This window comes from Sciurus vulgaris (assembly GCF_902686455.1).
Source record: "Sciurus vulgaris genome assembly, chromosome: 3".
NCBI lineage: Eukaryota > Metazoa > Chordata > Mammalia > Rodentia > Sciuridae > Sciurus > Sciurus vulgaris.
The window spans coordinates 99,257,062-99,284,210 of NC_136463.1; the positions used below are offsets into that span (position 1 = coordinate 99,257,062).

At 35.2% G+C, this 27,149-nt stretch overlaps 1 protein-coding gene across 15 annotated transcripts in view; it reads right to left on the reverse strand.

The window, feature by feature from the left end:
* Positions 1–27,149, reverse strand: part of GTDC1 (glycosyltransferase like domain containing 1) — a 536,746-nt gene that overhangs the window by 277,206 nt on the left and 232,391 nt on the right. For 14 of the 15 annotated variants that reach the window (XR_013763076.1, XM_079135660.1, XM_079135653.1 and 11 more), the window contains 2 exons: positions 8,314–8,481; positions 4,557–4,730 (listed from right to left, as the gene is read on the reverse strand). The exons of the other annotated variant lie outside the window; for it this stretch is intronic. Coding sequence is in view for 13 of the 14 variants with exons in the window: in XM_079135660.1 (XP_078991786.1) it covers positions 4,557–4,730; positions 8,314–8,481 (342 nt within the window). In the remaining variant the exon portion in view is untranslated. The remainder of the gene's footprint in view (positions 1–4,556; positions 4,731–8,313; positions 8,482–27,149) is intronic. 15 annotated transcript variants of the gene reach the window in all.

Here is a 27,149-nt window from a genome sequence, read left to right on the forward strand (position 1 = left end):
AAGTGCTATACAAATTCAATGCAATTCCAATTAAAATCCCAATGACGTACCTTACAGAAATAGAGCAGGCAATTATGAAATTCATCTGGAAGAATAAGAAACCCAGAATAGCTAAAGCAATCCTTAGCAGGAAGAGTGAAACAGGGGGTATTGCAATACCAGATCTTCAACTCTACTACAAAGCAATAGTAACAAAAACGGCATGGTATTGGTACCAAAATAGAAAGGTAGATCAATGGTACAGAATAGAGGACACGGACACAAACCCAAATAAATACAATTTTCTCATACTAGACAAAGGGGCCAAAAATATGCAATGGAGAAAAGATAGCCTCTTCAACAAATGGTGCTGGGAGAATTGGAAATCCATATGCAACAGAATGAAACTAAACCCATATCTCTCACCATGCACGAAACTAAACTCAAAATGGATTAAGGACCTCGGAATCAGACCAGAGACCCTGCAGATTATAGAAGAAAAAGTAGGTCCAAATCTTCATCTTGTTGGTCTAGGACCAGACTTCCTTAACAGGACTCCCATAGCACAAGAAATAAAAGCTAGAATCAACCACTGGGATAGATTCAAACTAAAAAGCTTTCTCTCAGCAAAGGAAACTATCAGCAATGCGAAGAAAGAGCCTACAGAGTGGGAGAATATCTTTGCCAATCATACTTCAGATAGAGCACTAATCTCCAGAATCTATAAAGAACTCAAAAAACTCTACTCCAAGAATTCAAACAGTCCAGTCAACAAATGGGCTAAGGAAATGAATAGACACTTCACGGAAGAAGATCTACAAGCAATCAACAAACATATGGAAAAATGTTCAACATCTCTAGTAATAAGAGAAATGCAAATCAAAACCACCCTAAGGTTCCATCTCACCCCAATTAGAATGGCGATTATCAAGAATACGAGCAACAACAGGTGTTGGCGAGGATGTGGGGAGAAAGGTACACTCATACACTGCTGGTGGGGCTGCAAATTAGTGCAGCCGCTATGGAAAGCAGTGTGGAGATTCCTTAGAAAACTTGGAATGGAACCACCATTTGACCCAGCTATCCCACTCCTTGGCCTATACCCAAAGGACTTAAAATCTGCATACTACAGAAATACAGCCACATCAATGTTCATAGCTGCTCAATTCACAATAGCCAGACTGTGGAACCAACCTAGATGCCCTTCAATTGATGAGTGGATAAAGAAACTGTGGTATATATATACTATGGAATATTACTCAGCCATAAAGAATGATAAAATTATGACATTTGCAGGCAAATGGATGAAATTGGAGAATATCATGCTAAGTGAGATAAGCCAATCTCAAAAAGCCAAAGGACGAATGATATCGCTAATAAGTGGAGGTTGACACATAATGGGGGGGAGGGAAGGGTTAGAGTTAGGGTTAGGGAGGGGGGCAAGTATAGAGGAAGGAACTACTGTATAGAGGGTAAAGAGGGGTGGGAGGGGTGGGGGGAAGGGAAAAAAATAACAGAATGAATCAAACAACATTGCTCTATGTAAATTTATGATTACACAAATGGTATGCCTTTACGCCATGTACAAACAGAGAAACAACATGTATCCCATTTGTTTACAATAAAAAAAAAAAAAAAAAAAAAAAAAAAAAAAAAAAAACAGAGGAAGAGGAAGAAATTGTAACAGATTAAATGAAAAAAAAAAAAAAAAAAAAAAAAAAAAAAGACTGAAATAGATGTACATGTGACCACGCATTTAAGAGCTTTCAAGGTTGGGGCTGTAGCGCCAGTGGCAGAGCACTAGCCTAGCATGTATGAGGCACTGGGTTCAATTCTTAGCACTGCATAAAAAAATAAACAAACATAAAATAAAGACATGCTGTCCATCTACAACTACAACAATTTTTTAAAAGCTTTCTAATCCCCAAATATTTAATATGGATACTGAAATGTTTTCAAGGGAATATTTTCTCTTATTACTATTTTTCTAGACTTTAGAAGTGAGGCAGGGGATAGGTGAGTACAGTAATAGGTAGCAGCAAGTATCATAAGCCCAATATTGCCTCACTGATTGACATGCTCTGAGTTTCAACAGATATTAACTCTATCAATCCTCACTAATTTTGCTGGGAAAGGGGTTCTTTCTTCTTCTCTGATTAATATCTATTATATTACATATAGGTTGTTATATTAATGTTTTAACTCCATCTTCAGCTTTATTTTTATTTAAATCCATTTTACCATGGCCAAATAGTTTTTATACAGTCAGAGAGATAATAAGCACTCAGAAGTTTTTTTTTTTTTTTTTAATCACCTTAGTTATTTTGCCTTTGGAATTGCTAAATATTTTTCAACATCTCAACAAAATAATAAGCTTTTAAAACTGCAGGCATTAGAATGATTGTCATTCATGCAAATAATCACTTACTTACACTATATGAGTTCGGGTTATATAAAGCAAATTACCATTTGAAAATAATTCAAATAACACTCTGGGCTAAGACCTTGCTTATGAATGTTATCTTGGCCACAATATTTCTTAACCTTCTTCTATTTAGCTAGATTCCTTTAAGGTAATATGGTTCAAATTAATAAACTATTCAATTGCCACAGGTGTATTAAACAAATTATGTTATAGCAGCATATCAGATATAAATGAATTTTAAAACATTATTTATTTGGAAATTTACAGCAGTAACAAGATAAGCTATACCACCTACTCACTTAAAGATGTACCTTTGCTATTTCTAAACGACTTAAAAACTTATTTCAAAAAATAAACCCTATATTTTAAAAATTCAGATTTATAACTGTGTTCCCATTAATAATAGGTATAAAGTATGACAACAAGAGTTTACGAAAGTTGAAATATTCCCATCACACATAAGAAAACTATGCTTATACATATATTTATACACACACATACAGTAGTCCTCTGTATCCATTGGTTCCCCATTCAGGGATTCAACCAACTACAGATCCAAAGTATCTGAGAAGAGCAGTATGTCTGTACTGAGCATACACTGCCTTTTTTCTTGTCATAACTGCTTAACTAATGCCATGTAACCACTATCTGCCCAGTCTTTATATTGTATTAAGTATTATGAGGAATTTAGAGATGAGTTTAAGTATATGGAAAGATGTGCATATGTTAATATAAATACTATGCCACTTTACATAAGGAACTTGAGTATCTGCAGATTTTGATATCCCTGGAGTGTAGGTTTTGGAACCAAACCCTCAAATATATGAAGATAGGACTAATGGACACACACACATGAAAAAACATAAGTTTACACACATACACCTGAAAAACGATTGTGATCCTGATTCCATTTAGCTTTATAGTTTTCAAAAAGGCAAATAAATCATGAAATGTTACTAAGAAATTACCTATAATGACAGGAAGTTTTAACATTAAACAGAAATTAGAATCAACATTATAGAGGCTAAATTTAATCCAGTCTGTGACCATGACAAGGTGATTGCCAGCCAGTCTCTACTTCTTTGGGCTTCTGTTTCCTACAATGCACAAAGTAAGGATTGGGCAAAGTGGTCTAACTTGAATTTTATGACTCATTAACTTGATTTGGTATGGGCAGATTTTTCATCAATGAAATACTAACTAGTAAGACACTCACATAAATTACCATTAGGGGTGCAGATGAGGACTACTGACCCTACAGCAAAACCTGGGTGAACTCAGTAAATCTAGAACATAGTGGCTAATGCTGACCTTCTGCACAGCATCTAAGGATATTAAATCATTTCCTGCCTTCATTGCAGAGATGGGGGAGAAACAGCTGTCTCCAAACTCCTTCTAAGGATGCAGTTACAAAACAGCAGTATGCCCAGCTAGTGTGAGTCCCACTGAAGAAAACTTTCTATTCACATGGGAGAAATATTCCTGATGGTAGTAAAAATAGTTTTGCTAGGTTTTAATCAAAAGTGAAAAAGAATTCCAGAACATTCCCTTAGAGCCACATCATCCATTGCTAATTCAGGGTGGGCCCACTAACAAGGGTAATAAAAAATGTCCTTAGTAACTGAGAAAGAGAAATGGCAATTAAGTATATACACAATATGGAAGGTTTAACTCTTTATAAAGATAATACAAATAATAAAAATGAAGAAAAAGATTAGAAAAAATAACTTTGGAAATTAAAGTCATCCAAGAAATGAGGTTTAATATTACTTTTTTAAAGGGTTATTATTATGCATATAAACCAGTGGACCTACAGCTGGATGCAAAAGTTGAGAAATATGCTTGACAATGACTTCTGTAACAAATAACAAAGAAACAAGACAGTAAGTCTTAAAAGCCAAAGCTGCCTATTTTGAGAAATAAATAAGAGTAAAGAAAGGAAGAACTCAATATCTAAACTAACCACTCAGTGATTCACTAGACACACAATTATTTAAAGTCTTTGTAACACACAGTATGCTGAGAAACAACTCAACTCTCTATTAACCATGCTTATGCCAAAATGTTAAAATTGGCAGGAAAAACACTGATTTCTACACATTTGAGAAGTAATTTATGATACAATATTGAAAACAGAGTCAAATACACTGACCTGCTCACATCAGGAAATCTGATGGGAAAGTAAATAACTTGGCACTTGGGTCTGATGATGCTTTCCAGATCCTTGGGTCTGTGATCAGGAATCAGCTTCATAAATTTTCCAATAGAAGTGAGAAATGACTCCATATTAAAAACTGAGTTGAAAACCACCATATCAGCCACTAGGCTATAAAGGAAAACAATGCAAATGATGAACTCAGATTCATTCAGAGTGATTTTTAGAAGCCTAAAACCTCTGTGTATTAATTATCGTTTACACTGCACTTCAGGATTGCAAAGAACACTTCGTTTCCCATCACTATCTCTCAAAATGTCTCTACTAGATAAGTGAGTTTCATTAGTGTTGTACCATGGGAAGATGGGTTGATGGCAAGAGGAAGGAAAGACAACAGGGAAATTAAATGATTCAATGGAATCACATGGGATTTCACACCAAAACAAGCTTCCCCATAATGCCAGGAACTTTCCACATTAACCACAATATTTAGTTTAGAAAAAACTTTCTAATTGTAGCCCATCTGCCAAGATTGAGTTTCTCTGTCAGTGATATACATTGTTTTATACTGCAATACTGAGAACAGAATGTTTGCTGGACATCTTGCCACACATTCAAGGAGAACTGATGCTAGATAGAGAATTCATTCTAAATTGTGGTATTTTCAACACATTTTTGGTCAAAGTCTGTAAGTGTACTCTCTGCTTTAGCTTTTGCTTTAAGAAACTGTTATATTTTTCAAAGTTCTGAAATTACATGGGAAGGGCAATAATATCTCTATAAATCAACTTATTTCACTATATTATATTTGGGGTCATCAGAGAAGTTGAATGAATTAGTGGAAATGGATCCAGAAATCCATATCATTGGTCCTACTCATTACATAAAGGAATGCATTATAAATGAACACTATATCATAACTTTTAGAATTAAACAAAACAAATATAATATTGGTTGTTGCTTTTGACAAACAGACTGTGCTCCTCCTTAATATTTTGCAAAAAACAAAAATAATATAAAATATATTTTTATAAGAAAATGTGACGGAGGGTAGGAGGAGAAGGAAAGAGGAAGTACTTGGGACTGAAATAGAGCAAATTATATTCCTTGTCTCTATGATTTTGTAAAGGATGAATCCTACAATTACCTATAACTATAATGCACTAATAAAAACATTAAAAAAGAAAAGCTGAAAAAAATAAAAAGGCATGAAAGAAAATTTTGTGTGATAAAGCATGTCAGCAATTTCCAGATTGCCTGTAATATTTATTTGAACACCAATGAACAAAATGATAATCACGGACGAGCTGGATAGAACCTGAATGTGTAGTATGATCTTTTTAAAAAATCACTCTTTTGATTTTTGAAAATGACCTCTTTCATTTAACCAATGATTCAGTGTCACTGAATCTCAATGAAATGCATCCAAACACTTCCATGAAAGAATATATATATAAACAGATACAGCAATTTTATTTCACCTTAATGAAAGATCAATAATGCTGAAAAGAAAACATCAAAGCCCATAGGACTGTTAAACAATAAAATAAGCAGAGCTTATAGCAGGGATAGGAATGCCTTAGTAAATACTGTTTTTTATCATACTTACTAAGATAGCCAGATTTATTATTTTTAATACCCAGTAGAAGGAAAAAAAACCAATGAGCAAAATCTTAACTGGGACCCACATGCCTCCCCTTCAAAATTCCTTTTGCATAAAAGTTTTTTTTTTTTTTTTAAGTTCCTAGCTAGTGCAAATGTGGGAGAACAGGAATGACTGCAACATGGATAAAACAAAAGAAAGTCATAGAAGTGCTGACATAACACTAAGCAATAAGGAAACCAATATAATAATACACCAAAAGCTGAAGGATGTTTTACAGCTAGCCTGTTTTCATCATATGTCACATATTGTAATAGCGACCCACAGGTCATAATATACAGTTACGACATGTGTTCATAAGTCAGAGGGTTAGTGAAACCTCTGTTTAAGGTGAGTGCTTATGTCAGTCATCTTTAAAGTCCTTAACTGCCACACAGTCAAGGAAGAAATCTGACAGTGCCAACAAAAGCAGAAGTCAGCAAGAAAACTAAAGAAACATTTGAGAAAGCGGGAGTCATACTTTTTGAAGAGAATAAGAACAAGTGCTTTTTGACACTCTTATTTTTCCTCTGGACAACCGTGAGCCATTTTTTTCCCATTAAGAAGCCAAATGATGATGAAGTCTACTTCTTTCTTTCCAAGCTTGTCTATCAGTTTACCCTCTTGAGAAGAGAAATGCTGAAAAATTGTGTGCAAGCTTTTACAGACTCATTCCCTGAGAGTAAAACCAATTTCTTATGAAAGAGGGGAGGAGAGTGAGGTGAAACTTGTTTTAGACATCTATTCCCGAAGGGTAGAAAGCTAAAACCCAACCACTTATATTCTTAAAAATTTAGTGTAGGTTAAGTTAAAGATGCAAAACTGTTTACAAAAATATTCTTTTTGGTGCATTTGCTTCCTGATATGAATGGGTGTAACTTCCATTAACTTTAAAGCCACCCATAAAAGGAAAAAGAGACTTAATTTTTTCCCCAGTGTTTTCTCAGGGGTAATAAACACACAATATCTGAAGAACAGAATGATGCTAATTCAAGAAATCATAGGAATATTACAAATGTTTTCCATACTTATAAAGCACAAAATGATTTTATTTTCATTTTTAAAACATATTTCCCTTTGTTTCAATATAAAATAAAGTATTTTAATTTTATTATGAAATTTTAAAACAGTTGCTTTTTTATGAGACATTTGACGTGAAGCAGTTCCACTCTATTTTGATAGCACTGCTACTTCACAATTGAAGCAGCTTGTAAAAATGATTGCAGGAAAACATTTACGAAATGCTCAAAACACAGAATTATTACCATACAGTTGTTTCTATGTCAACTAGACAATGGAACTGACTTATAAGAGTTGAAGGTCTGCTTAAACACATCATCAATCCTAACTGCTAATAACTGTTAATAAAGGTGAGTAAAACGTACCAATCCCTGCCAACCAAGTCCATTTGATGCATGTAGTTATGTGACTAGGACACAACAGCAAGGCCATTTTCTGAGTTGTTATTAACTTCTTTCATTAACTAAGCATCAGGAGATGTTACTTTGTTGAAGTAACAGTAGAAAAAGGACCCTCACCTTTGAAATGTCATGGTATTTTAAGGCTGTGTCATTTCAGAAGATTCAATGCAGGGGAAAAACACACAGATTCGTTTTCCCTTTTCCATAGTTTTCTGCCTTGAAAACAACCAAAAATATAGGGGAGGCCACATCTCTCAATCTATTACATTTTAATTTTTATTTCTCTGTAAATTTCTATTTTTATTATAGCTGAATACAGTGAAATTAGTTGGTAAATGTGAGTTCACAAACTGCCCTTTCTAAAAGTATGTTTTAAACAATAAATTATGGGATCAAGGGGTGACGGTCCCTGTCAACCTTTTGATTCTACTTTGAATGCTGGAAATCTACAGTTAGATAATTAGTTCAATATATAATTAGATTGTTACATTTATGTATTTTATAAAAGAAGTAGCTGTGATCTTATATATACTAGAGAAGCACAAGTAATTGCTATTATGGAAGGAATATTCAAACATTTGCACCTCCCTAAAGGTGTTTATAAGTGTATAGTAGGTCTCCAGATTTAAAAGCTAACCACCCATAAAGAAAAAGATGGCAAAGGGGTAAATATGATGCAACCTATACCTACCATGAAAGAATTTGGTTGTAACCATATTGAAAATCCCTCTCTTGATGTTTCTTGACAGGATATACCAACTGGTTCTCATGGAAGTACAGAATCTTTTTCAATTTCCCAAGGTCAGGCCGAAGGGCAGTCAGTTCAGTCAGGTTAAGCACTGAACTTGCAAAGAGGATCCTAGGAAACAAAGAAATTAGGGTTTACTGTCCCAAGCATGCTTGAAGGGGTCATCTTTTGCCCTTCTCTCCTCTTTCCTCTTCCCATCCCAAGAAAAACATATCCCCTCTAGGGACACATCAATAGTTGAGCCCTAATACCATGTAGCAGCATTCTAAGTTTTGATCTCTTAAAAAGCAGTTGCTAAGAACTATAAAAGCCCTGAATCTCATTGGTCTTCTCAGCTCAGTTACTGAGAGATGCAAAAAAAAAAAAAAAAAAAAAAAAAAAAATCCTAGATGGATTTTATTGAAAACGGCAAGAAAAGCTCTATCTGAAGGACAAATGGAACAAAGATAAGGCTGACTGGGGAATACTTTGCTTGCCAGTTTCATTACACTTTACTTCTTTATGCAACCAACTACTGAAACTCAATATATAAGCAGGAATGGTACATGTTCATGTTATGACATAAACCCTTTTGATTTACACAGTAGACTTATCTAGTGTGGTCTTTTTCAATTGGCATTTTTTCTCACCCCTTTTCAGAGTATCCTATAATTCTTGTATTTTTTAAAATATTTATTTTTTTTCTTCTTCATTACTAGACTACTAATGGCACCAGATAAACACTCAAAAAATTCCTTATATAAAGCACAGATAAGAGGTAAAGGAAAATTGATGCCTTGTTTTTAGATGTTACTGAAAGCATATCTCTATGCATGTTTATAAATAAAAACAAGTATATATTCACTCTTTCATTCCACAAGCATTTACTTAAATGTCTAGTAGGTGACATGGTTGAAACAAGAACAGAAAAGCTGAACAAGACAACTTACCAGGATGGATGCTGACATACACAAAGTATCAGAGGAACAATCAGAAAGGAGCAATAATAGTCAGGGACAACCTAGCTACGCATCCCTAATGAGATACCTACCACAAATGGATACAACAGAGGGAAAGAAAACCATGCCTTAGCAGCTGGGGACATTTAGATGGCACAATTTTAACAGAAAGTCATCTTTAGAACATAATGTAGCATATCTGACCATTAGAGCTTGAATTCCCATTCTAAAAACGTTAGGTTCAAGAAAGTTAAGGGTTTGTTTTGTTTGTTTTTTTCTAGGATCACACTGGTAGAAAGTGGCAAAGCAGAGACTGCAGATCTTCTAAGCCTGAAGTGCTTTTCATTACACCACAACTCTGAATTGGTTGTGGACCACTTACATTGCAAATGCTTTTATCTGTACTTAATAAATAGAAAATATCATCCTTGTTATTACCATGATTACAAATACTATAAATCCTTGCTTGCTGACAAGCCAAATAGCTAACTTCAGGTGTTTATATGATCTGCAGCACTAGCCTTTCACACAAGAAGAATGATGACATAATAAGTGCATATATCATAAATAGGAATTCAAGTGCCTTCTTCATGGCATACAAGAAGCACATAAGACCAAAAGCTAGCAATCCCTCTTTAAACCACTTTGCTGTACTAATGTTATGGTTTATTTCTTTGAAGTTAAAAAAAAAAAAAATTATTACCAAGGAAGTGTATTTATTTTTTTAAACTGTTCATCTATATACAACTAAAGGAAGCAGTAAAATTATGGTCATAAATTGTCCCTATTTCATTCAAAGATATCCCTATCACCACCATCACCAAGTATAAGCCTTTCTAAAACTTACACCGAAAATTCTGAAATATTTGGTTACCTACAAATCTGATCCTTATTGGAGAAAAACAATAAAATATTAATTTCAATCAATTAATATTTTTCTTAAAGGGGAATGGATAGCCACTGTGGGTCTACTTATTGAATCATCTTCCTCCTCATCTATTCTACCTCCCCCTCCCCACTACATACACCACTGTAAGCAATGACTCCCATTTTTAATTATTAAATCCTCAATGTTTTTCACACACAGAGCAGAAAAATACATTAAATGCAGCCTCTATCTGACATTAATTACAAAGGAAAAAAGTGATACCTCTTATAAGGAGAAATCTGGTAGACACCAGCTTAACCAAGTTATCAAACAATATGATCAATAATGGAATAAAGAGGAATCATGTATTCCCAAGTATGATGCACTGAGATAGGTAAAAATCATCAGTGAAATAGTCCTGTTGAAAATACCTGATCTGAATTTGGCAGTGAGGCAATATTCAGACAAATAGCTTGTGAAGAAATTGAGCTAGAGAACAGAAAATATCAATGTCATACAAGAAAAAAAAATCTAAATTAAAGGAAAATAAAGAGTCTCCAAATCAAAATTCAGTGTTTGATCCTTGCTTGGATACTGGAATGGGGGGAAAAAAAACGGAATGAAAGCCATCATCAGGACAACAGGGAAAATGTGAATACAGTCTGAAATTAAGATTTTAGATTGTAATCAATCTCAAGTTTCTTAAATATAATGCTTTTATTGCAGTCATCTCAGAAGATTCATGTCAAATTATTTACATGTGAAGTGTCAAGATGTCTGCAACTAATTCTTACAACATTTAGTAAAAATTCTTCTGATAATAAACATTTATGTGTATACAACTACATAGAGAAATGCAAAATGTACATTAGCAGTTGATTGATCTGAATGAATTGGGTATATGCAATTCATTGCCCTATTGCAAATTCTTGGTGAGTTACACCTTTATAAAACTATAGACTTGATGGGAATATGAATTAAATAACACTTAAGTAGAAGGGAAAATTCTACATTCCATAAAGAACGAGTCCATTGCTTATGCATTTCTTGACATATCCAGTCATTAATATCATATGTCAAGATTGTCCTCAGAGTGGACCATCAATAGCAAATGTTTAACCAAGGCAAATCCTTCACTCCACTTTTTCTTCATGCCCCCTTCTCCTTTCCCTACTCACCAGCTGATCCATAATAAAGAACAAAGCCTTCCAAAGAAAACCTCCCACATAATGAATGCACTACAGAAGAGAAATGATATAGATTTTCATAGCACTAACCATTTGATAAGACTGCCCACTCGAACACCTGCTTCAGTTGAATTGTTAAAAGAAAATTAATTGTAATTTTATAATAAATCTTGAAACAGTATTCAGTTATCTTTCCATCATTACTAAAGTGTTTCTCTTGACTTTATTATTTGTAAAATGGTGCTTAAACTGGACCATAAGCAATTTCTCAAATCTCTAGTTTGACACCCCAAAGAAATGATGAAGATGTCCACAAAAGAAATGCAAGTACAGGCAATTTTTACTTTTCCCTCTACCATCAATTTTTTAAAGTTGATAATTACACAATGAATGGCATTAGTCAATCAGCAGCTAATCCCTAGGCTACCAATGTTCACCTTGCCTCAGGTGTTATTTAAGCAATAAATCCTAACAAGGTGTACTTTATCATCTCATGGCGTGTCTCTGGCAGGAAAGGGCACAAGGTGATAGCAAAAACCACTAGGAACAAGATAATTCCTGACAGCTGCTGCTTGAGCATAAGTTAAATTGAACAGTTTATCTCAGCATGAAGATGTTATAAGGTTTTATGTTTAATATTTTTAAATTAACATAAAACCCAGAGAAAGCAGTTGGACAATCTTTCACAAACATGACATACTACAATCACTGTATAAGCTGGATTAGTACTTATTACCATGCTACTACAGAATTAAGCTGTTTTTAGACCACCAAAGAGCTTTAAATTGCAACTTTTGTCTCTGTAAAAGAAACCTATATTTAAAATGTCTGCTAAATTCAAATTAATGGCTACATCATTAGCTTACCATTTCACCCAAAGTACAAGTAAGTTGCTATTATAATCGTCTAACCAAAATGGCTTTATGCTGCAAGCATATTAACATCATTCCATGTATTTGGGATAGTATCCATATACATGTTTTGATTGTTTCCAGTACACATTGTATCTATAATTTGACTCATATTTGCTTAAAGAATACAAAACAATTTAACACAATAAAATGCAAGATAAGGAATTTTACTTTTTTTCTCAGTTTGAATAACCCAGTTGTTTGCCTTTTACTCTATTTACTATGTAAAAAGAGATGCCAAAATATACCTATACCCTGTAAGAGTGAGAGCATTATTATCAAGATGCTATTTTTATATTTTAACAGTAGGGAAGGAAGTGAAATAAAAAAAAAGAGAGGATACACATTCAATATTCTAGCCACTGCCCATACAATCTAGTAATAATCCTTCATGGACTGGGTTATCTCACTCTTGCCCCATGAAATCTTTGCAACAGGCCCCCCTCCTCCCTGAAACCATTTATCACATCACAGGAAAGAGTGTACAATTTAACACAGATAACAGTTTGAGCTGTGTTACTCATCTTAAATAATTTTTTGCATGGCTTCCGCAGCCCTTTGACAAAAGAGCAATTCTTCCAGCTATGTCACTTTGTTCAATATCTAAACTCACAATATGGATTCATGTTGTTCAGCCTCATTACCAAAGTTTTTGTTCTTTTCTTCTCTTTCAGATTCCTGTTCCTTAATACATACTCTCCAGAATCCTAGTTTCTATACTTCCTGTGACATACTTCCCGTGATGATAGAAAACTTTTATAACTCTACTGTCACTATATGATGAGCCACGTATGGCAATGAGCACTTTAAATGTAGCCAGTAGAGTTGAGGAACTAATTTCTTATTTAATTTGATCTGATTAAGTTTAAATCTAAATGAATAGCCATCTGTAACTATTGGCTACCGTATAGGAAAGCTCAGCTCTGGATAGACAAGCTTTCCTTAACCCAACACTCCTTCACCCTAGGACCTAAACACAATTGCTTGCCTAACTGATTTTTCTGAGCAAATTCTTGAATCTGCTTGCGAAATCCTAATTCTAAGTTCCTCTTAATTACCTCAGTTTTGCCTACCAAGCTCTCCAATCCTATAATATGCTTTTTTTTTCTTATAATGATTAAAAAGTAAATACCCCTTACAGAAAATGTTGTAAGTACAAAATATGTATATAAAGTGAATGGCATGTATAAGCACTCTAAAGAGAGGTAGCCACTATTCACATTTTGGTGCTTATCTAGCAAGTTCATGTTAAGCACCTGTTTGCAAGATAGTAGGTTAAATGAAAAATAAAAACTAAGCAAGAAGAAAATCGCCAGGTCAAGGAATGAAGACCAAGGATATTAGAACACTGTGTTCGATCAGGAAGTGGCCAGAGGTGAGGTTGAAGAAGTACCTAATACCTTGTTAAGACATGAAAATAATTATGGATTTTATGATAAAAGCAATGGGAAGAGACTGAAGACTTTTAAGTTAGGAAGTGACATAAACAGATATGAACTTTGGGTGCATTTAATTTTATTATTTTTACTTCATAATAGGTTTATATATTGCATAGACTTTCTGTTTTTATTTTAACTCTTAAGAATATGTTGTTTTACAATGTTGGAAATATTTCTAAAACATGATTTTTAATACATTTGACTACATGGAATATCATAGTATCTTCAACTAGGGTATAATTTTTGTACTCATATATTCACAAAGTTCTACAAAATCTCCTATATTTCTATTACTTTTGTTTAAGTATTTTATAAGATCTTCTTTGTTTTGGGGGTTTTTGTTTTTGGTACCAGGGATTGAACTCAAGGGCACTCCACCACTAAGCCGCATTCCAGCCCTATTTTGTATTTTATTGTCTCACTGAATTACCTAGCACCTCACTTTTGCTGAGGCTGGCTTTGAACTCTCAACCCTCCGGTCTCAGCCTCCCGAGCTACTGGGATTACAGGCATGCCCCACTGCGCCTAGCTATTTTATCAGACTTTTTTTTAAGGGGCTTGAGTTGTGACTCAGTGGTAGAGCACTTGCCTGGCATGTGTGAGGCCCTGGGTTCAATACTTAGCACCACATATAAATAAATAAAAGATCCACTGACAACTAAAAAAATATTTTTAAAAAAGTATTTTTTAATATTACTTTTTAATACCAGAAAACTTTACTCTGGCTACTGTATGGAAAACACACTGCAGAGAGAGTTGTGGGAAGACAGTAAGGAGAAAAGAAATGACAGTGGCTTTGAGTAAGATGTCCAGTGCTGAGGGAGATGCCGGGTGGCCTGCCTGGATTTTCTAGTAAAACTGGAGTGGAAGAGTGTGATTGTTTTCTTCACTTTATCACTTACAAAGTGTCTTGAAAGTGCTTCAATATAATAGGAACTCAATGATACAAACATGCATAAATGAAAATCACTCTCAAACATTTCAAGTCTTTGGTTTCAACATATTTTTTTTAATTCATGAAATTGTGTAGAAACATAACTCAGTTCAAATATTCATTAGTCATCAATATACAAAATTCATTTTAACACACTTTTAGTTGTCAGCTTCATCTTAATGAGAACATTTCTACTGCACGTTTAAATGCTACAGATTTTCAAAAACTTTTAAGAACACTAAATAACAAAATGTTTTCATTTGCTAAACAATTAAAATACAAGATGGAAGTCTTATCTAAAAGAAAAGAAGACAGTTATTTAATTCCCTAGGTTCTTGTGATGGGTAATTTATAGGTTGTTAAAAAGATAATTCAGTTTCCCCAAAACTGTCTTATAGTATGTAATGGCATTACTTAATCAGGCAGTTTTGCTTTTCTCTACCATGTAATTTTCCCATCCTGTACTTACTATGATGGCCGTAAGAACACTGTGGACAAGAGGGTACTATGTAAAAAGCACTTGACAGGAAAGCAGGGAATCAAGCTGTGCAGATATAACCTCCCTGCTATGGCAGTTGAGAGGAAGGAAAACAACAAAGAACAGTGAAAAACCAGGATGTCTCAGGATTTGGGGGAAGCAGGGGAAGACTGGTCCTGAGGTCTGTAGTGCAAAGGTCAGAGATATCAGAGTAAGTTAGATAGGAGAAGGATAAATGGCTAAAGTGTACATTTGGGGAGAGGGGGAAGGTAAGCATCAGATAAAACTGAAAAGGTAGTCTTCCAATAGACCTGAAGACACGCAAATGCAAGATAAGTTTACACTTTATCTACTAGCAATATTACATTTATTATCACACTAATGTTCTCTATTTCTTCTTATTCTTAATTAAATGGTTTGTCGATTCTTATTTGCCATGAAAAATGGTAGTAAAATAAGGAAGATAAAGAATCAAATAAAATACCATCATCAATCATTACCACACTTAAATAAGGGAGGTGCTCAGAATATATCCTAATACAGAAGTGGTAAAACCAATTCACTTAAAAAATAAAGGCTCTCTTCATTGCTCTCCTGCCCCACCCCCATTCCCTTTCAACTGAGGATTGAACTCAGGGTTGCCTTACCACTGAGCTACAGCCTGTCCTTTACATTTCTTATTTTCAGACAGGGTCTCTAAGTTACTGAGGTTGGCCTTGAACTTGCAATCCTCCCACTTCAGTCTCTGAGTTGCTATGATTACAGATGTGTACCATTGCACCTGGCTTTCATACTCAATTTTTTAATAATGAATTTCTTAAGTCATCATAATATTCTGGTAGTTGCTGATAATTTCTAAAGGAAAAGAAGCAACACCAAGTATCAGGCCAGAATCTTCCTGTGCATCACCTAATTTAGTCTTCACCACCACCCAAAGAGATAAGTCTTATTGTCCCTGTTTATATATTAAGAAGTTAAAACACAAAGGCTTGATTAAATGCTAAGAAATGCATTTCAAATCCAAGTGGTGGAGACCTGAAGTCTCTACGATTCTTACTTTTTTTCCCATACTTTTTATGAATCATCTGACTCCGCTTTTTAAAGTTACTTGTACTTAATACAGTCTATGTCTGAGAAAAAAAAATAATATAAATGGTATAAAGAAGAACTACACTAACCTGAATCATTTGATTTACTCCTTCATTTATCACATATTAGCTGACTGGTTAGATTGCTCTGTTTGTATGAACTGCAGAGAGGAGAATGACCATCAATGAAGGCTTGCCTAAGGAGATGCCCTCTGGGTAACATCCTAAATCACACAAAGGAGTGCACCTACTGAAATATCACAGAGGTGGTCAGGACAGTGACCTAGGCACTAGCTGGCACTGCAAGTAAAGAATAAACAGAAATGGTCATTAAAAGGGAGCAGTTACTGGTAACTCAAAGGGTTCTAGCTTCCATATGCTGATAGGTGGTGACAACATTCCTTATCAAAAGAGGAGAGACCAAATCAGAGGCTACAGTGGAGGGTAAATACAGAGACAGGTTTTACAAATGCTAAATATCAGGAGAAAGCCCAGTAGTAACAAAAGATAATGGATAATAAGCTAATAAAAGAAAAATGCACTGGAGAATTAATTAAACCAAACAGCCTGGTCACCAGATATGTCTATTAAAAATGTGGGTTCTGCACCTTAGAAGATGGAAAGATCTTCCATGTTCTTGGATAGGAAGAATTAATATTGTCAAAATGGCCATACTACCTAAAGTGCTATACAAATTCAATGCAATTCCAATTAAAACCCAATTGTGTACCTTACAGAAATAGAGCAAGCAATTATGAAATTCATCTGGAAGAATAAGAAACCCAGAATAGCTAAAGCAATCCTTAGCAGGAAGAGTGAAACAGGGGGTATTGCAATACCAGATCTTCAACTCTACTACAAAGCAATAGTAACAAAAACGGCATGGTATTGGTACCAAAATAGAAAGGTAGATCAATGGTACAGAATAGAGGACACGGACACAAACCCAAATAAATACAATTTTCTCATACTAGACAAAGGGGCCAAAAATATGCAATGGAGAAAAGATAGCCTCTTCAACAAATGGTGCTGGGAGAATTGGAAATCCATATGCAACAGAATGAAATTAAAACCCATATCTCTCACCATGCACGAAACTAAACTCAAAATGGATTAGGACCTCGGAATCAGACCAGAGACCCTGCAGATTATAGAAGAAAAAGTAGGTCCAAATCTTCACCTTGTTGGTCTAGGACCAGACTTCCTTAACAGGACTCCCATAGCACAAGAAATAAAAGCTAGAATCAACCACTGGGATAGATTCAAACTCAAAAGCTTTCTCTCAGCAAAGGAAACTATCAGCAATGCGAAGAAAGAGCCTACAGAGTGGGAGAATATCTTTGCCAATCATACTTCAGATAGAGCACTAATCTCCAGAATCTATAAAGAACTCAAAAAACTCTACTCCAAGAATTCAAATAATCCAGTCAACAAATGGGCTAAGGAAATGAATAGACACTTCACAGAAGAAGATCTACAAGCAATCAACAAACATATGGAAAAATGTTCAACATCTCTAGTAATAAGAGAAATGCAAATCAAAACCACCCTAAGATTCCATCTCACCCCAATTAGAATGGCGATTATCAAGAATACGAGCAACAACAGGTGTTGGCGAGGATGTGGGGAGAAAGGTACACTCATACACTGCTGGTGGGGCTGCAAATTAGTGCAGCCACTCTGGAAAGCAGTGTGGAGATTCCTTAGAAAACTTGGAATGGAACCACCATTTGACCCAGCTATCCCACTCCTTGGCCTATACCCAAAGGACTTAAAATCTGCATACTACAGAGATACAGCCACATCAATGTTCATAGCTGCTCAATTCACAATAGCCAGACTGTGGAACCAACCTAGATGCCCTTCAATTGATGAGTGGATAAAGAAGCTGTGGTATATATATACAATGGAATATTACTCAGCCATAAAGAATGATAAAATTATGACATTTGCAGGCAAATGGATGAAATTGGAGAATATCATGCTAGTGAGATAGGCCGATCTCAAAAAGCCAAAGGACGAATGATATCGCTGATAAGTGGAGGATGACACATAATGGGGGGGAGGGAAGGGGTTAGAGTTAGGGTTAGGGAGGGGGGCAAGTATGGAGGAAGGAACTACTGTATAGAGGGTAAAGAGGGGTGGGAGGGGTGGGGGGAAGGGAAAAAATAACAGAATGAATCAAACAACATTGCTCTATGTAAATTTATGATTACACAAATGGTATGCCTTTACGCCATGTACAAACAGAGAAACAACATGTATCCCATTTGTTTACAATTAAAAAAAAAAATGTGGGTTCTGGATGATAGATAATTTTACCTATCTCTTCTACATGTTTCACTAATATTTTTCCTATGCTTTTTAAAATTATATATTCCTTGATGAGATAAATTAAATGTGTTATTCTTTAGTATCCTACAGTTTCCCTAGCAGGGCACTTGTCACTCTAGATTGTACTTTCCCTTAGGGCAGGCCCTCTATCATTCCTCTTCCCTATCCTACCCAGGTGCTGATATCTACCCAGGTGCTGAATAACTGTCTTCAAATAAGTGAAGAAATGAGGTAAGCATTCCTTCCTTCAATGACACTGGGAAAACAAAAATGGTTGATTCAAGGTTATAGTAAAGTGTTTCAATATGACATCCATTCCTACTGTTAATAAAACACATGAGAGTTAAGTTGTGGTGAGGCATGTCTGTAATTCCATCTACTTGGGAGGCTGAGGCAGGAGGATCACAAGTCCTGGGCAACTTAGCATTTAACCAAATCTTTTGTGTTTTAACTTCTTAATCAGTAAAACAGGGACAATAAAACATATCTCTTAGGGTGGTGGTAGAGAAGATAAATAAGGTGATATACAGGAAGATTCTGGTCTGCTACTTGGTGGCCTCTTTCCCCAATCTCAAAATATAAAGTAAAAGAGCTGGGAATGTTGCTCAGTGGCAGAGTGCAACTTGTTTTAATCCCTAATATGGAAAACAAAAGGGGGGAGGGAGGAGGGAGGAGGGGGAGAGAGAGGGGAGAGAGAGAGAGAGAGAGAAGCCTGTGTGTCCCATCTTACTTCAGCACCCAACAGGATTCTAGGAAGTTTTATTTGCTGTCATTTTAGACTGAGCCCATTACTTTCTTCTTTGGGTTCCTAATAATTTTCAAGTACTATTTTCTATTTTACCATTCTAATATATGAAGTACTCAAGATACGATCCGAAGAAAAGGAGCTCATGGGGAAAAGGAAGGTGTCAACTGGTACAAAGATCAGAAATGTACAAGATCATGATAATAGTTTCTGTCATCTTCAGGGATTCATGATCGTCAGCCTTGAAGAAGCAAGTTGATTAACATGCAAAGAGGCATCTAACTTGCTGAGTGTGCTGGGAACACTTCATATGGTGTTTTATCTCATAAACTAATATAATTAGTATGTGAAATATTTATATTCATCTCATGATAATCTATTGTAGAAGACTATTCCTTAACAGCAGCATATCATTTTATATTGGAATGTTCTTTGCCCTTTAGTTCATGCCACTCATGAGTCTCTGGAGTACATTTCTAAACACTATAAGAAGACTAGAGAACCAAGGTAATGGATACAAGCCTCATCATCATGACAACCTGCATTGTCTAAGTTTATACACACAAAAGGACACAGTGACGTCTAGCCAGAACACCATCACTCAAATAGATACAGAAAACTCAGTTCAGGCACAAGCCTGGGGGGAAACAGCACAGGTAAGCAAAAGGTGTTTGCACACCATCTTCAATTGTTTGAATATTATGACGATAGTAATAATTAAAATGATCATAACATGAGAATAAACAATAATAAATAAACAATAATATCTGCTTTCCTGGCACATCAACTAAGCAATTCCTGACAATCATGTAGAGAAAGTTACTTGGTGCCCAAGTAACAACTGAAGCTAACAAGGAAAAATATGGTGACTCACTATTTACCAAGTCACTTCTAAACTATCAGTCACAAAACAAATACTTCATAAATATCACAGTCCTTTTATATTAGGTCCAGGATCTAAATTTTTCAGGTACTTTTCAAAAATACCGTTATAAACTGCTTCCCAGAATGTTTTACTCTATTGTTTCATCATTTGATTTGCAACACTTTCTATGCTTTTCAGAGATTACCCCTTTTGTTTGATTATTCCTCCTGTGTTTGTTTTGGCAAGTCCATGACAGTTCTTTGAAATCTTCCCCAAATTTGGTGCTTAATATGCCTTTTGGAGAAATACCTCCTGCAAATAATTAGTATCCCCAATGTTTGCTATTTCACACTCACTTTCATCATTAGAGTATCATCGATAATTAATTATAAAAGTCAAAGCTAACAAGTGTACTATAAACAGTAGGCACTCAAGAAATGCTTGAGGATGAAGTTTTCAATAATACAGTATATCTTCAAGAGAAAACAATTCAAAGGTGTGAGTCCCAGGACTGTGTGCACATCTTTTATATATTCTTATTTTAAACATGATGCTTATTATAAAATTTGATTTGCTAAATCCTGTGTGTGACAATTCTAATTTTAATTTTAATTACTTGGTCTATATCACAAAAGAAAACATTTGAAAGCTAATTTTAAGATCAAATGGGATAAATTAAAATCCCCTACATGGTTATAAGTGAACAAATAAAAACATTATTTTTTTAAAAAATATGCTTTCCTTGATAACAACCCAAATAATTGTGCTCTTTAAATAATTAGCAGACACATAAATAGAGGGGAAACAGATGAAAAGAACAAATACAATATAAATAATAACTGTTAAGATGATCTTAAATGATGCATTAGGGTGATTCCACACAAACTACATCACAGTCTTCCTGAGATACATTTCTCTTAGTCCCATCTAGCATACCACACTATATTTCAAATTTATCACATACCTAGCAAGAAAGAACTATGCTCACATTTCCTAGGTCACACTTCCTTACCAAGTGACCTGCTCCAGATCCTACATTAAGGCAAAGCTATAGCCCACAGAGTCAGTAAAAGAAAGGAAATCACAACTGTGGCTTGTGAGCTTGGCCTCCTAATTCCAATCAGAGGACAACTTCAATTTAGAAGTATGGATGAAATATTCTCCACTAAAATGGAGAAAAAGTCTATTCATCCTCCAAAAAGCAGTCAGATGATGTTTCACCCCTGCCCTCCATTCAATAAGGGAAAAGTACTTCAATGTGAGTATAACTGTACTAGAGATTCACTACAGATATCCCCTATGTTTTTTTTTTTTGATTTCTTTTTTTTATTATAAACAAATGGGATACATATTGTTTATCTGTACATGGAGTAAAGTCATACCACTTGTGTAATCAAAAATTTACATAGGGTAATATTGTTTGATTAATTCTGTTATTTTTTCCCTTCCCCCCACCCCTCCAACCCTCTTTTCTCTCTGAACAGTCCTTCATTCCTCCATTCTTGCCCTCCTCCTATCCCCCACTATGTGTCATCATCCGCTTATCAGTGAGATCATTTCCTTCCGTTTCTGAGATTGGCTTATCTCACATAGCATGATTTCTCCAATTTCATCCATTTGCTTGCAAATTCCATAATTTATCATTCTTTATGGCTGAATAATATTTCATTGTGTATATATACCACAGTTTTTTTTTTTTGCGAACAAAACTGATATTTTTATTTTATTTTTTTTTGTGTAACCATAAATTTACATAGAGTAATGTTGTTTGATTCATTGTTATTTTTTCCCTTCCCCCCACCCCTCCCATCCCTCTTTACCCTCATACAGTACTTCCTTCCTCCATACTTGCCCCCCTCCCTAACCCTAACTCTAACCCTAACACTAACCCTTCCCTCCCCCCCATTATGTGTCATCCTCCACTTAGCGATCATTCGTCCTTTGGCTTTTTGAGATTGCTTATCTCACTTGGCATGATATTCTCCAATTTCATCCATTTGCCTGCAAATGCCATAATTTATCATTCTTTATGGATCAGTAATATTCCATTGTATATATATACCACAGTTTCTTTATCCACTCATCAATTGAAGGGCATCTAGGTTGCTTCCACAGTCTGGCTATTGTGAATTGAGCACCTATGAACATTGATGTGGCTGTATCTTTGTAGTATGCTGATTTTAAGTCCTTTGGGTATAGGCCAAGGAGTGGGATAGCTGGGTCAAATGGAGGGTCCATTCCAAGTTTTCTAAGGAATCTCCACACTGCTTTCCAGAGTGGCTGCACTAATTTCCAGCCCCACCAGCAATGTATGAGTGTACCTTTCTCCCCATCCTCGCCAACACCTGTTGTTGCTCGTATTCTTGATAATCGCCATTCTAATTGGGGTAAGATGGAATCTTAGGGTGGTTTTGATTTGCATTTCTCTTATTCTAGAGATGTTGAACATTTTTCCATATGTTTTTGATTGCTTGTAGATCTTCTTCTGTGAAGTGTCTATTCATTTCCTTAGCCCATTTGTACTGGATTATTTGAATTCTTGGAGTAGAGTTTTTTGAGTTCTTTATAGATTCTGGAGATTACTGCTCTATCTGAAGTATGATTGGCAAAGATATTCTCCCACTCTGTAGGCTCTTTCTTCGCATTGCTGATAGTTTCCTTTGCTGAGAGAAAGCTTTTTAGTTTAATCTATCCCAGTGGTTGATTCTAGCTTTTATTTCTTGTGCTATGGGAGTCCTGTTAAGGAAGTCTGGTCCTAGACCAACAAGGTGAAGATTTGGACCTACTTTTTCTTCTATAAGAGGGTCTCTGGTCTGATTCCGAGGTCCTTAATCCATTTTGAGTTTAGTTTCGTGCATGGTGAGAGATATGGGTTTAGTTTCATTCTGTTGCATATGGATTTCCAATTCTCCCAGCACCATTTGTTGAAGAGGCTATCTTTTCTCCATTGCATATTTTTGGCCCCTTTGTCTAGTATGAGAAAATTGTATTTATTTGGGTTTGTGTCCGTGTCCTCTATTCTGTACCATTGATCTACCTTTCTATTTTGGTACCAATACCATGCCGTTTTTGTTACTATTGCTTTGGTAGAGTTGAAGATCTGGTATTGCAATACCCCCTGTTTACTCTTCCTGCTAGGGATAGCTTTAGCTATTCTGGGTTTCTTATTCTTCCAGATGAATTTCATAATTGCTTGCTCTATTTCTGTAAGGTACACATTGGGATTTTAATTGGAATTGCATTGAATTTGTATAGCACTTTAGGTAGTATGGCCATTTTGACAATATTAATTCTTCCTATCCAAGAACATGGAAGATCTTTCCATCTTCTAAGGTTTCTTTAATTTCTTTCTTTAGTGTTGTATAGTTCTCATTGTAGAGGTCTTTCACCTCTTTTGTGAGATCGATTCCCAAGTATTTTATTTTTTTCGAGGCTATTGTGAATGGGGTAGTTTTCCTAAATTCTCTTTCTGAAGATTCATCACTTATGTATAAAAATGCGTTGGATTTATGAGCATTGATCTTGTAACCTGCTACTTTACTGAATTCACTTATGAGTTCTAAGAGTTTTCTGGTGGAATTTCCAGGTTCCTCTAAATATATAATCATGTCATCAGCGAACAGGGATAGTTTGAGTTCTTCTTTCCCAATTCGTATCCCTTTAATCTCTTTGGTTTGTCTAATTGCTCTGGCCAGAGTCTCAAGAACGATGTTGAATAGAAGTGGTGAAAGAGGGCATCCCTGCCTTGTTCCAGTTTTGAGGGGGAATGCTTTCAGTTTTTCACCATTTAGAATGATATTAGCCATGGGCTTAGCATAAATGGCCTTTACAATGTTAAGGAATGTTCCCACTATCCCTATTTTTTCTAGTGTTTTGAGCATGAAGGGGCTGTATTTTATCAAATGCTTTTTCTGCATCTATTGAAATAATCATGTGATTCTTGATTTAAGTCTATTAATATGGTGAATTACGTTTATTGATTTCCTGATGTTGAACCAACCTTGCATCCCTGGGATGAAACCCACTTGATCATGGTGCACTATCTTTTTATTTTTTGTATGCGATTAGCTAAAATTTTGTTGAGAATTTTTGCGTCGATGTTCATTAAGGATATTGGTCTGAAATTACTTTCCTTGATGAGTCTCTGTCTGGTTTAGGTATCAGTGTGATATTGGCTTCATAGAATGAGTTTGGGAGGGTTCCCTCCTCTTCTATTTTATGGAATACTTTGAGAAGTGTTGGAATGAGCTCTTCTTTAAAGGTTTTGTAGAACTCGGCTGAGAACCCATCTGGTCCCGGACTTTTCTTTGTTGGTAGGCTTTTGATGACTTCTTCTATTTCAGTACTTGAAATTGGTCTATTTAAATTGTTTATGTCCTCCTCGTTCAGTTTAGGCAATTCATATGTCTCTAGAAACCTGTTGATGCCTTCAAAATTTTCTATTTTGTTGGAGTATAGATTTTCAAAATAGCTTCTAATTATGTTTTGTTTCCATCCTGTCTGTTGTGATATTTCCTTGTTCATTCCGAATTTTAGTGATTTGGGTTTTCTCTCGTCTTCTCTTTGTAGTGTGGCTAAAGGTTTATCAATTTTGTTTATTTTTTCGAAGAACCAACTATTTATTTTGTCAATTTTTTGTATTGTTTCTTTGTTTCAATTTCATTGATTTCAGCTCTGAGTTTAACTATTTCCTGTCTTCTACTACTTTTGGTGCTGTTTGTTCTCTTTTTCTAGGGCTTTGAGCTGTAGTGTTAGCGTTTATTTGTTGAGTTTTACTTCTTTGATTAAATGCACTCCATGAAATAAATTTCCCTCTAAGTACTGCTTTCATAGTGTCCCAGAGATTTTGATATATGTTTCTTTGTTCTCATTTACCTCTAAGAATTTTTTAATTTCCTTCCTAATATCTTCTGTTATCCATTCATCATATAATAGCATATTGTTTAATCTCCAGATGTTGGAATAGTTTCTGTGTTTTACTCTTTCATTATTTCTAACTTCAATCCATATGATCTGATAGAATACATGCTAGTGTCTCTATCTTCTTGTATTTGCTAACATTAGCTTTGTGGCCTAATATATGGTCTATTTTAGAGAAGGATCCATGTGCTGCTGAGAAGAAAGTGTATTCGCTCTTGGTTGGATGGTATATTCTATAAATGTCCGTTAAGTCTAAATTATTGATTGTGTTATTGAGACCTATGGTTTCTTTGTTCAATTTTTGTCTGGAAGATCTGTCCAGTGTGAGAGAGGCGTGTTAAAATCACCTAGTATTGTGTTATGGTCTATTTGCTTCTGAAATTGAGAAGGATTTGTTTGACATACATGGATGAGCCACTGTTTGGGGCATAGATGTTTATGATTGTTATATCTTGCTGATTTATGCTTCCCTTAAGCAGTATGAAATGACCTTCTTCATCCCTTCTGCTAACTTTGGCTTGAAGTCACATTATCTGAAATGAGGATGGATACTCCAGCTTTTTTGCTGAGTCCATGTGCATGGTATGTTTTTCCCCATCCATTCACCTTTAGTCTATGGGTATCTTTTTCTATGAGGTGAGTCTCTTGCAGGCAACATATTGTTGGATCTTTCTTTTCAATCCAATCTGCCAGTCTATGTCTTTTGATTGATGAATTCAGACCAAACATTCAGGGTTATTATAGAGATATATTTGATTTCCCGGTCATTTGGCTCATTTTTTAAATTTTTTTATTTATTTTTTGACACAACTTGTTTCCTCCTTTTTTGACAATTCCTTTAGGATAATTCCTCCCTTTGCTGATTTGCTTCTTTGTTTTTCATCTCTTCCTCATGGAATAATTTGCTGAGAATGTGCTGTAATACTGGCTTTCTTTTTGTAAATTCTTTTAGATTTTGTTTATCATGGAAGGATTTATTTCATCGTCAAATTTGAAGGTAATAAGAAATTAAAGGGATACGAATTGGAAAAGAAGAACTCAAACTATCCCTGTTCGCTGATGACATGATTATATATTTAGAGGAACCTGGAAATTCCACCAGAAAACTCTTAGAACTCATAAGTGATTTCAGTAAAGTAGCAGGTTACAAGATCAATGCCCATAAATCCAACGCATTTTTATACATAAGTGATGAATATTCAGAAAGAGAAATTAGGAAAACTACTCCATTCACAATAGCCTCGAAAAAAATAAAATACTTGGGAATCAATCTCACAAAAGAGGTGAAAGACCTCTACAATGAGAACTATACAACACTAAAGAAAGAAATTAAAGAACACCTTAGAAGATGGAAAGATCTTCCATGTTCTTGGATAGGAAGAATTAATATTGTCAAAATGGCCATACTACCTAAAGTGCTATACAAATTCAATGCAATTCCAATTAAAATCCCAATGTGTACCTTACAGAAATAGAGCAAGCAATTATGAAATTCATCTGGAAGAATAAGAAACCCAGAATAGCTAAAGCAATCCTTAGCAGGAAGAGTGAAACAGGGGGTATTGCAATACCAGATCTTCAACTCTACTACAAAGCAATAGTAACAAAAACGGCATGGTATTGGTACCAAAATAGAAAGGTAGATCAATGGTACAGAATAGAGGACACGGACACAAACCCAAATAATACAATTTTCTCATACTAGACAAAGGGGCCAAAATATGCAATGGAGAAAAGATAGCCTCTTCAACAAATGGTGCTGGGAGAATTGGAAATCCATATGCAACAGAATGAAACTAAACATATCTCTCACCATGCACGAAACTAAACTCAAAATGGATTAAGGACCTCAATCAGACCAGAGACCCTGCAGATTATAGAAAAAAAGTAGGTCCAAATCTTCACCTTGTTGGTCTAGGACCAGACTTCCTTAAGGACTCCCATAGCACAAGAAATAAAAGCTAGAATCAACCACTGGGATAGATTCAAACTAAAAGCTTTCTCTCAGCAAAGGAAACTATCAGCAATGCGAAGAAAGAGCCTACAGAGTGGGAGAATATCTTTGCCAATCA